Source organism: Lynx canadensis, chromosome A2 (genome assembly GCF_007474595.2).
Source record: "Lynx canadensis isolate LIC74 chromosome A2, mLynCan4.pri.v2, whole genome shotgun sequence".
Classification (NCBI taxonomy): domain Eukaryota; kingdom Metazoa; phylum Chordata; class Mammalia; order Carnivora; family Felidae; genus Lynx; species Lynx canadensis.
The window spans coordinates 33,743,629-33,756,111 of record NC_044304.2 but is presented as its reverse complement, the minus strand read 5'-3'; the positions used below and the strand labels follow the sequence as shown (position 1 = coordinate 33,756,111).

Below are 12,483 nucleotides of genomic sequence, written 5' to 3'. Positions count from 1 at the left end.
GAAATGGGGGTTCAGAAAGCCACCAAATGCCTCGACGCTTTCCTGGTTCTGGGAAACTCCTAAACAAGACAGTTGAGAGGGTGTGTAATGACTCAGATGGAGGGAAGGAGTTTTTTTGTTTGTTTTGAATATTTTAATGTGTGTCTGTAGTGCTCGGGAAGTAATATGTTATTGGAGTATTAGAGGTTTCATTTCTGAAGAATCCAGAGTCACTGGTATAGAATTTCCTGATCCCTTTATCCCGGTGAAATCCTCGGCCGTACCTTCTGCCAGAAAGACAGGCTTGGAATTTGACCACCCTGTTCTTGTGACCAAGAGTGCTATTTTATGGGGCTGTGTTAAAACAGTTATTTTCCTCTCCGAGAGCCCTTGAGTGAGGGCACGAAGTGTGTGAAATCACTCAGTGTTAAGTGGAGAATCATTTCAGTGTGTTGGGAAAGGAAATCGATCACAGTGTCACTTAGAGTTGGTGGTTGGGCCAACGTTTACACAATTCTGTTGCGTGACGCATTCAGTCGAAGGAGGGTTTATAGGACACGGCTAGTTTGCATCTTTCGTACGTGAAACCAAAGTTCATGAATTTTAAAGCCGCGTCATGCTTTTAGTAAACACCTTAGGTTTTGCAGTGGTGGTTCTACAGGAAGCTAATCTTCCTGCAGATGTGTGTCAGAGCCGAGGGCTTCAGGTGGAGGTGTTAGGAAAGGAAAACCGTAATCCATGACCAGAGGGCACTGGTCGACTTCACAGAGCGCTTGGTGAAGCAAGGAGTCCCCATTTATCCCCTAGATTCATGTGTCCCTCACTTCCTGTCCCTTTGACGGACTTGTTTTAACTGTACAGAAGCAGAAGTCTCTGTTTCCTGCTTCAGTAGAGCAAGGTTTTCATTGAGGAGAGTCCCCCTCTGTCCTTTCACTGCGTGAGCTCCGGCCCCTAAGTGTGCTGCCAGAGGTGACTACGGCTCTGGCTTCATTTCCTTCTCCTCTAGTTCCTGATTGATGAGCCTACTGCTCGCACTGGACCGCCTGGTGCCTCAGGACGTGAGGGCCACGTTGGACAAGAGATTGATGAGGCAAGGGTGCACCGGTCCTATCGTGGGCGCGATGAGTGTGGAAAGTCCTGTAGAGCTGAAGGACTCTCTGAGAGGGCAAATTTGTGACCCCTTTTCAGAGACGATAAAATATAAAGTAGGTGACCAGACTCTCGACCTCTCTCCTCGCCTCCCCATTTCCAAGTCTCTGCAAAGCCACTTCTGTAATAGCAAAACCAAATGGTGGCTGTAGCCACCTCTTCCCTGCTGGGGTGGTCATGGGTGGCGTTCCCTACGTGACGGGTTTGTGGGACGGTCAGCCTGTGGCCAGCAGCTATTTCCTGCTCAAATTCCCTTTGTTTGTGAAATACCCACCAACCGCAGAGCTGGTGAGGCCAGAGTACCTCCTCTTAATTAAATTAATTAATCTTTACGGATTAATGATGCACATACCAAATGTACCAAGAGAGCGTTACGGGCTGTTTGTGGGCTTCCCCTCCAGGACCACCGCCACAACCAAGCATGAGACGAAATACACTCAATTATTTTGTCTCTTCAGCCAAACCAAGATTTGGGTAGGAAAAATAGATCCTCAGATCTGCTGCTTTAAGGGATGTTATAGTAAGCTAATGCTGATTACTTTCAGAGGAGGTGGGGCTCTTGATTCTTTTGATCAAAACTTTTGAGTAGGTGAGCAACTACTCTGGAAATCAACTTTAAATGGCCCTGTAGATTAATGGTCACGAGGGGCCTGGCTCTGGGCTTTGTTTAGGTTTATGTAACCCTTGACATAACTGGTGGGTTGTGATCCGACGACATGGGCTACTTTTCGCTACTTTGCCCTGAAACTGTTCAGGTTTTGCCCTTCTCCTTTCTAGGAGGTTCTGCCTTTTTGGCCTTTTGTTCATCTAGTTTCATACTTACCACAGCTTATTTTACTTTGCGGGCCTTATTTCCCAGTATTCTTCCTCAACAACCATGCTCCTTTTCTTTTTTTTTTTTTTTTTTAAATTTTTTTTTTTTAACGTTTATTTATTTTTCGGAAAGAGAGAGACAGAGCATGAACGGGGGAGGGGCAGAGAGAGAGGGAGACACAGAATCGGAAACAGGCTCCAGGCTCCGAGCCGTCAGCCCAGAGCCTGACGCGGGGCTCGAACTCCCGGACCGCGAGATCGTGACCTGGCTGAAGTCGGACGCTTAACCGACTGCGCCACCCAGGCGCCCCAACCATGCTCCTTTTCTAGTCTTTTTCCAGGGTTCGCTAAGGCCTTGCATTTCCTGATTAACCTTCCTCCTCACAGCTGATCTTCCGTGCTTTGAGCACCATCTGGACTCGGTGGTATCCATACCGAAGATGACATTACTCCCCCGGGAACAGGCAGATAGTGTAAATGAGTCAAGAGGTCTTGGGTGAGACAATAAGAGTGGTGAGGTCTGCGGTCATTTGGAGTACCTGCGAAATAAATGTAGCTGATAGCTATCAGGCATGCTGGCCCAGTAATTATTTTCAAGAGAAACTGCCATTTTAATTTTTTTGATGAAACTTTTTCTCCAAATACCCTTCAGTCAGAAACCAACAAATTTCCCTGCAGATCTGCCTTGGCCCAAGAGCCACCAATTGGCATCATTCCCAAGATGCTTGTCATATTAGAGCCTTTGGCCGTAATTATTTGGTTCACAGTCTCATCTGACCCCTCGGCTGTAAATTCCATTAGGTCACGAACTAGATCTTATCCCAGTTGGTATCAGAACTTAGCACAGTGCAGTATACATTATACACAGACATTCAGTGAATACTTGTTGAACTTGACATCGGTTGGGTGCTACAGGACCAAGACTTAGACCTATATTCGAATTATCCATGGGTAAGATGTATGGACCTTTAAGATAGAGAAGGTCACATTAAGTCCTGTGGGATAACAGAAGCAGGCAGAGGTGACTTCTCTCAGGTAATGTCTTAAGCATTAGAATTCAGAGGTTCACACTGGTTTCTGTTGCTGATTTTAAGGAGTAAAAGCAGTCACTCATTGCGGGGTCCTTATGTGGCTGCAGTGTATTATCTCTTCTTTTCAGTTGCGTGCAAGCCTCATGTGCATAGAGAATTATCAGTGTAACATTTTCAGAAATTGAAGTGATTCATTACTGATTCATTCTGGACCAAAAGCTTACAAAACGAGCATATGTCGGGGCACCTGGGTGGCTCAGTTGGTTAAATGTCTGGCTTCAGCTCAGGTCATGATCTCATGGTTCATGAGATCAAGCCCCACGTCGGGCTCTGTGCTGACAGCTCAGAGCCTGGAGCCTGCTTCCAATCCTGTGTCTCCCTCTCTCTCTGCCCCTCCCCCCACTCGTGCTCTGTCTCTCTTAAACATAAACATTAAAAAAAAAAAAAAGAACCAAAAAACCAAAATGAGCATATGTAGTGAGTTGATAGCTGAATGATAGTGCATTTGATTGTGTGCAGAATGTGTTTCTTTTTCCAGGCCTCAGTTTAGGGACTATGGGGCTACTTAGCTTACTGAAGAGAGACAATTCTTGGGTGAGGATGCCAGAGGAAAAAATTCTAATTTGAGATGCAATTTTAATTATTATTCTCAGTATAAGCCTTTAATGCATACAATCAGCCTATTCAGTTGTGGCTTTTGGAAGCATCATAACAGAAAAAAAGATAGAATGAGCATTCAACATTGCAGATTGAAAAAGAAATTACTTAGTCTCATAAAACCTTATAACGTGGGTCTAGGGAACATAATGTGATCTCATTGGAACTTGATGTGTACCACACGGAATTTCTCAGAAGGTAAAAATGCAGCAGACATGGCCTTAAAAGCTTAGGGGATTAAGTAACTTTCACAAGTTGTATGTTCTTCCTCACTCACACCCCTTGAAATTTGAAAGGACCCATCAGTTTTTCCCAGGGAGTTCTAAGTAGGAGACTCTCTCTCTTATTTTTTTTTAAGTTTATTTTTTTATTTTGAAAGAGAGTGTGAGCACCAGTGGGGGAAGGGCAGAGGGAGGGAGGGCGAGAATCACAAGCAGGCTACGCGCTGTCAGGAAGGAGCCCGACATGGGGCTCGAACCCACGAGCCAGGAGATCATGACCCGAACTGAAATCCAGAGTTGGCCGCTTAACTGAATGAGCCACCCAGGCGCCCCAGGTGACTAATAGGTAGCAAGCAGTGCAGTTTTTGAGGTGAGCAGAGATGTACCACTGGGGCCCAGGTTTCCGGACAAACAAGGGGTTTCCAGGTGAGTCCTGGGCGCCCCCGCAGTGCGCCCTTAGATGGCTCATTGGATCGCTTCACACTTGTCTTCCAGGCTGTTATTTGGTTTAGCAAACATCTGAAGGCTCAAAATACGCAAAGTACCGCGACGTTCAGGAGGCCAGACAGGGTTGAGTAATGGCAAATAGGCTGGCCTGACAACCAAACTGAACAGGAAAACCTCATTCCCCAGGGAGTGCTTGTCCCAGATTTAGGACCAGTTCCTTCTACTGTGAGTTACGACTCGCGTTAGTGTTGAAGAATACAGCTGTGCGCTGGCTGTGCTGCCCTTCCGAGCTGGAGGTTGTGTGTGTGTGTTGTCAGTGGCCAGTGAGCAGCGCCTGTATTTGACCATGAAGTGCTAGCAATGTCGTTGGGCTCAGGTCTCACCATGGCTCCTTCACAAGCAAACGGAACTTTTAATCGCTCAACTTCCAACAAGTCAATGAATTATTGTTCTCCAGCTTTGAATAGGGTTTGCCACGTTTGTAATACGTGGTTCTGGTTGTAATCCAGGAAGATGCTGGCCAGATTATGTAAATACTGATTAAGCCTATAGAATTACACTCAAGGGGCATTTTTATTAAGAGTGTCTTCCTCGTGAATTGAATTTTCAAAGGCCCTGTCCTCTGTTGGGTTGGTTAAGAACTTGGTGTGCCCAAAAGGTGTCTGCTAACATCCGTGTCCATCCCCCCACTGCAATTTTTTTTTTAACGTAGGCTTTGTGCCCAGCGCGGAACCCCATGCAAAGCCCAACACGAGACTTGAACTCATGACCTTGATCAGGATTAAGACCTGAGCTGAGATCAAGAGTCAGACGCTTAACTGACTGAACCACCCAGGCGCACCGCCCCCTTCCCCGCCCCACCCAAGCTCTTGAATTATTGGGAAATTCAAATTTATTTTTGAAATCCAAGTTTCTTCTGTCAGTGCCAGTTCACTTTAAATATGCATTAATTCCTGCCATGATTTCATTGCAGCACAGTTTAACGGAAATCTCAGCCTTGATGGAAATGCCCTCTGTCTGCATTGTGCCCTTTCAGTAGCCAGTAGCCACACGTGGTGGTTGCACACTTGGAGTATAGGTAGCGTGACTGAGGAACTGAATTCTTCATTTTGTGTGCTCTTAATCACTTTCAGTGTAAATGTCAGTAGCCGAGTGGCTAGTGGCTCCCGAACTGGACTGCACAGGTTTCCATAATGGTGGGGATAGCTCAGCTGTTTAAAGACTTAGTGCTTCTAAATCAGTGGGGTCGGTGGGTGGGGGTCCTTTGTCAGGAGAAATGTTCCTCAAGCAGATTGTTGCCGGGCACTGTTAAAACAGTTTGCTTCTCAGACCCAGATAAAACCGGGCTACAACTTGAGCTGTTCTTTGCAGAGGTGCCTCTTGTGTGTTCTCCAGACGGTGGGCCGGACGGTCATCTTTCAGCGGATTAGCTGAAGAATATCTACGGCTCGGCTCAATTGTTGGTAGATCTGCGCACCCTTTGTACCAGAACAGGGAACATTTCTGTTATGACAATGGCTGACAAAATGTTTAGTGAAAGCTGCAATTGGCAGTAACTAAATTCCCTGAGGTTTCTTTCCAGTCCTCTTTGCTACTGAAAGGTGCAGAAATGCTTTTGACAGCATCTGTCCTGCTGACAGATGAATTGTTTTGACAGGAGAATCTGAAACCTTCAACTGAAGACACATTCACATGCCGGGCCTGGTAAGGGGCGATCGTGTTTGGAGAAATAAGTGAGATGCTTTAGATTTGTGTGCCTGTCAGCTGCCACCTGAAAGAAAGACCTCATGAAAGATCCCCCCCCCCCATTAACCCTTTGATTGTTCTTCTGACCCGAGATGAGAATTCAGACCCTTCTCTGCACAATCCTTGGGCTGAATAAGTGCATTTCTTCAATTGTTGAGAAATGAGTGATGTTAATGAACATAGCAGTCAAAGGGTTAAAAAAACTCTATTTAAATATTATGCTGAGATATCAAATCATTATGTTGTGTACCTGAAACTAATGTAATGGTACATGTCGATGATGTCTCAATAAAAAATTATAGTGGGAGGGGCGAAAAAAAAAACCAACCCAGTGCTGATAGCAGCATTCTTGATAATAGCCCAAGTAGCCCATCTGAAACAACTCAGATGTCCATTAGCTGTTGAACGGATAAACAAAATACAGGCTATGTGTCTATAGATACACACAAAATAGAATAATATTCAGCCCTAAAAAGGAAGGAAATTCTGACACATGCTACAACATGGACAAACCTCCAGGACCTTATGCTAAGTGAAGTAAGCCAGACACAAAAGGACAAATACTGTAGAGTTCCACTTATGTGTATCCAGAGTTGTCCGATTCAGAGAGACAGAAAGTAGAAGTGAGGTGCCAGCGTCGGGGGGAGGGGAGCGTGGGGAGTCCGTTGTTTACGAGGTGCTGAGTTGCAGTTGGAGATGACAAGGTTCTGGAGACGGATGCTGGTGATGGTTCTACAACAGTGTGACTGCACTTCATGCCCCTGAGCCGCACACTTAAAAGTGGTTAAGATGGTAACATTTTGTGTATTTTACCACAGTCAAAACAAAACAAAACATGTTGAGAGTTTGTCTGGCTGAGACGAGCAAACCAGAAAATGTCTCTGAAGATTTTGTTGCAGATGATGTTGGTCAAGGAGGCTCCAGTAAACACTTTGCCCATCTCCTGATAAAGCAGGTGAAGATCAACAGCGTGTCGCAGTTTTCAGGACCCGTCACTTTTCAGACCTCAGAACTAGGCAGCTCTGTGTCCAAAAGGGGAAGCCGTTCCAGGGGACCTGAGCTTCAACCTGTCTTCTCTTTGTAACTGCTCATAGGCCCTCTGAGAGAATTCCCCTTGAGAACCAGTCTGCTGACTCTCACTTGTTGATAACATGGCTTTTCTAGTTCAGTGAAAGTCAAAAAAGTGGCCTCATCCAGGCTGACCCAAGCGAAAGCTTAAATTTCCACTTATAGGCGTCTTCATCTTCCCTGCTGTTTACCAGAATCTCAACACGAGGTCTCGACACCGTTCAGCTTCTTCATAAGGCTAGCTTACAGAAGACCCTTTTGCAAGTAGCCTTGTGTAGAAAGCAGAATTTACACATTATTGAAGTTTAAATAAGTGTTGTCTGCTCTTTAGAAGAATGATGGACCAAGCGGTGTCATGCTTTAAAAATGGTTTTATTCTGGGGCTCCTGGGTGTCTCAGTCAGTTAAGCGTCTGACTGTTGATTTCGGCTTGGGTTACAATCTCAGGGTTTGTGAGGTAGAACCCCACCTCGGGCTCTGCCCTGACAGTGTGGTGCTTGTGTGGGATTCTCTCCCTCTCTCCCTCTCCTTCTCTCTCTGCCCCTTGCACGCATGCTGTCTCTCTCTGTCTCAAAATAAACCTTATAAAAATGGTTTTCTTCTAATACCAAGTTGGTGAAGAATGTGGACATAAGGGAAGTAATTTCATTCCAGATAGTTTCCCAGTTGATTGCCTGAGACTGGTTTCCCCCCTGGCCATGTATATAAGCCAGAAGCAAGACATTCCTTTTGAACCTAATTGCCTGAAGAGTCAATGGCCCAGATGTGAGGTTAACAACTGTGGTCATTAGTCCAGATATAGCCTGCAGGTACGTTATGTTTGGCCCATCCCGAGTTAGTTTCTTTTTTCTGTTTTGTAAGAATTAAAAAGATTTCACCTAACAATTCAGAATTTAAGCTTCTCTTGGAAGTGGAGAAGACTGGTCTGCATTGCCCTCGTGTCTGGAGACCGGAGCGAACGCCCCCCATTGATGGGCAAGCCGGCACTGTTGTGTCAAGCTTCTTTGCACACCTGGCAGGGTGGCCGTCCTTGTGACTTACTTGCCTTCCAGGCCTCCGGCCTTTGTGATTTCTGAGTCTTCCCTTGATGTCTCCTCCAGCTCAGATGATACAAACGTTGTGGACATTGTAAACTCACGTTATCTCCAAACCCAGAAAAAGTATTTCCACCCCCCTTGTTGATGATAATGTGCTCAAAATAGAATAAAATTTCAGTCTGTCCCCCTCTGATGGGGGGGGGGGGTTCTCTCCATTTGTGGATTTTCTCTTTCAAGTCTAACCTGTTGATTTCTGTGAACCCGATCATAAATACCCCCAAGCACAGACAAGCTCACGCTTGACTTCAATATGTGGTTTAAAAAATTACCACCTTCAGTTTTTATAGTAACATAATCTCTGGACAAATTGCTTTTAATTCAGGCTGTGCCCTGAACACAGATGTACCATTAATTTCAAGTGCCGTCTGATTTTTATTTAGATGAATGTCTTGAGTTGTCAGAGAAATGGCCATCAGCTCTAGGTTAGCATTGATTGGAATGTCTCTGGAGGGAGTGAGTTTAAAAGCCAATTGCCGGGGCGCCTGGGTGGCACAGTCGGTTAAGCGTCCGACTTCAGCCAGGTCACGATCTCGCGGTCCGTGAGTTCGAGCCCCGCGTCGGGCTCTGGGCTGATGGCTCAGAGCCTGGAGCCTGTTTCCGATTCTGTGTCTCCCTCTCTCTCTGCCCCTCCCCCATTCATGCTCTGTCTCTCTCTGTCCCAAAAATAAATAAACGTTGAAAAAAAAATTAAAAAAAAAAAAAAAAAAAACCAGTTGCCACTTACGTGCCATGTAGATGATAGACCGGAAACTCATGATTCTCAGTACTGTTAATTGGCAGTGATGCCAGTGGAATTAATAGCTGAGATGAAAAACGTTGACCTGCTCAGCATACGTGGGACTGGGCGTATTTCGGTGGCAGGGAGCAGGCGTAACGTGCACCAAGTTCCCATTTGGACCACGTCTCTGTGGATCTCTGCTTCTGAAAGATCAGGCTGGTGTGGGCTGAGGGCTAACCCGAGAGCTCTGCTGAGCCAACACAGGTCAGCTTGCTCCGTGTGCACCTCTCAGGGTAGAGCTGGGGGATGAGAGCGGAGAGATGCACTTCCTGAATGATCGTGGCAGATGCCGTCTTCTCCAGAAAGCTGCTCGTGTGCGAGGTTTTCACTGCCTTTTGTTCAAACTGGCCATGAATCTCCTGTGTGACTGTCCCTCGCAGTATTTACTCATTGATGATAGGCATGCCGTGTGTTCATGGATAGTCTTATGATTAAGGACTTGAAAGGTGTCCACTTTCAAAACAGGTCTTCAACTTGGACTATGCATCTTAACAATTTTTAGTTGCAAGTTCTTGCTTAGACCAGGGGTTTCTCAACCGGTGAATAATTACCGTGAACACTTAGAGCTGGATAATTGTCAGGGGCTGCCCTGTCCATCGTAGGATGTTGAGCAGCGTCCTTGGTTTCCACGCACTGGATGTGTGTAGAAAGCCTCCCACCCTCCTTTTTCCTGCAGTTGTGACAACTAAAAATTTCTCCAGATATTGCCAAATGTCATCCCTGGTTGAGAGCCACTGATTGTAGACAGTAAAGGGTCAGTTCCTGACCCCTCTTTTTTTTTCTTTACTATTGCTTGATATTTGATGCTTGAGTAAAATATTAATTTTTAAAATGCCATTTAGAATAGCCTTGGATCTGATCCAGCCTTGGACGTTAGGATCGGCACACTCTAATGTAGGTAGAGGTCTGGCTTACTTTAGAATTTCTTTAAAAGTTGCCAAACAGAGGGGCACCTAGGTGGATCAGTTGGTTAAGTGTCAGACTCTCGGTTTTGGCTCAGGTGATGATCTTGCAGTTTGTGAGTTCCAGCCCTGCGTTGGGCTTTGTTTTGATGGTGTGGAGCCTATGTGGGATTCCCACCCCCCTGCCCCCCGTCTCTCTGTTTCTCCCCTTCTGTCTCTCTGTTTCTCTCTCTCAAAACAAATAAATAAACTTAAAAAAAAAAAAGTTGCCTGGTGGAGGGGTGCTGGGGTGGCTCAGTTGGTTAAGCATCTGGCTTCGGCTCAGGTCATGATCTCACAGTTGGTGAGTTTGAGCCCCACATTGGGCTTTCTGCTCTCAACACAGAGCCCACTCTGTATCCTCTGTCCTCTACTCTCTCTACCCCCCCCCCCCACTTGTTCTCTCTCTCTCAAAATAAATAAATAAACTTAAGAAAAAGAGAGTAAGAGGTAAGGTGATCAAAAAAAATTTTTAAAGGGCAAATGTCCAAGTCATTTAAAAAAATCAAAAAAGTTGCCAAATGGATTGAAATCCATTTGGGTTTAGCCAGCCTCATTGATTGAGATTTTCACAGTGACTTGTTGATGGTTGCAAGTGAGGAGAAGCAAGGTCTGTCAGTGTCACTACTGATAAGGTGACTTACAGTCATGTACGGGATAGTAGCAATTCTAAGGGAGAGGGCCTGCGGGCGCGGAGTAGAAAGATTGCTGAATTTGGGGTGTAATGCTGCATGCTGATTAAACTTTCTTTCTTTCTTTCTTTCTTTTTTTAATGCTCTTCCTTGACCAGAAACCTGAGTTACAACAGACTTTCTGAGATTGATCCTGCGGGCTTTGAGGACTTGCCGAATCTACAGGAAGTGTGAGTATTTTCTTCTAAACCTGCGGTTGGGGGTGGGGGACTCAGAGCTCCTTGGGAAACCCTCTCCTGTTGCCACGTTGCTCACTTCCTGGGATCAGCGGTCTAACCTTGTTGGAAAGAACGTTTGCGTACCGGCTGTTGGTGACAGATTGTACGGCTTACTGAGCTCCTTGGCTGCAGCCTCTCTCTCTTCCTAGGCAGTCGGCGATGGGTGTGCTCCAATCCATGAGCAATCGCGGAGCATGGTGGGTGTCTAGGAGGGTCCCCTCCTTTGTGGGAAACCTTGTGGACCAGCTGTGTTGGCACACCTCACTGGTACTTCCCTGCATTTGCCAGGGAGGTAGAGCAGCCTGCTCAGCAGGTGCATACGGGCCAGCCCACCCCTTCTGCATCCCAGGAAACAGGTAGAGAAGAGTGGACAACAGAGGCTCGCTCTTCCCCTCCCATCTCTAAACAGAGCTAGGCATTACTACTGCCTTTGTAGCTCTCAGCCCCCGGCCTCTGTGCAGTGCCCTTTAAATCAGCCATCACTCTTTCCTTCTTCTCGACTAAAGAATTCTGCTTGTAAAGTAGATGTCAGTGTTATCAGGAATTTCAGTTCCACGGGGACTTTTGAGAAACTTCTACATAAGTCATGCATAACTACTGCAGAAAATTTAGAAACTAGCACAATATGTAAAGACTTAACGCTTACTTTTGTGACTACTTCATCATGTACGTTAAAATATTAAAACTGTCTCGTTTTAATTTTTATGTAAAACTACTACACATGGATAGTCCGTAAATTATTCACCCGGTGCTTTTATTGTCAGGTATTTTCAGTAGATCTTATTAGATAAGTGCTTTACACACTTTGGTCATTATGTGTGAGCGATAAAAGCCCTTGTTTATTATTCTTTGATTTCATTGCTGGGTGATTTGTCTAGAGGAAATTTAATTTCATTAGCTGGTGCAGCTACCCCCAACCCCCGTGTCCACATTGTCCAAATCGTGTTTATGACTTCTATGTCTCTTTAAAAAAATGTTTAAACTTCCAAAGTAAAAGAACTTCATGGTTGGAAGGAGCCCTTGGGAATGCTCTGTCCAGGACCTTAATTTTCCTATGAGGTCAACAGCCATTGGAGGGAGCAAAGAAGTCTGAGGTAGGTCACTGCACTAATTTACCATAATTAAATACAACAGACTACTGTTATGTAAGCAACAGTAACTTATTTTCTCCCAGTTGTGGAGGCTGGAGGACCAAGACCAAGATCCTGGCAGGTTGGTTTCCTGCGAGGCTCTTTCCTGGGCTTGTGATGGCCCCGTCCTCGCCGCCTCTCCTTGTGGCATTTCCTTCAGATGGGTGTGTCCCTGGTGCCTCTTTTGTGTGTCCAAATGTCCTCTTAAAAGGACACACAATCGTATTGGGTCAGGGCCCATCCATATGACCTCATTTTACCTTAGCAAGTTCTTGAAAGGCTCCGTCTCCCAATATAGTCACATTCTGAGGTGTTGAGGGCTAGGACTTCAAAATAGGGATTTTAAGGAGACATACTTGAGCCCATCATGGCTGCCCAACGTGATTAACCGAGTCCATCAAGGAGCCAGTGCCTTTTCTGGACCTAGGCTGTCTTTACCGTTCCTGGTTAGGATATTCGACTCTGTGTGTTAAGTCTCAAAGCGTAGAGATTTTCTTTTAGAATTGGACAAAATTGA

At 45.7% G+C, this 12,483-nt stretch overlaps 1 protein-coding gene across 2 annotated transcripts in view; it reads left to right on the top strand.

The window, feature by feature from the left end:
• LRIG1 (leucine rich repeats and immunoglobulin like domains 1) overlaps positions 1 to 12,483 on the top strand; it is a 115,312-nt gene that overhangs the window by 28,064 nt on the left and 74,765 nt on the right. For both annotated transcript variants that reach the window (XM_030307186.1, XM_030307185.1), the window contains exon 2: positions 10,717 to 10,788. In XM_030307186.1, coding sequence (XP_030163046.1) covers positions 10,717 to 10,788 — 72 coding nt within the window. The remainder of the gene's footprint in view (positions 1 to 10,716; positions 10,789 to 12,483) is intronic.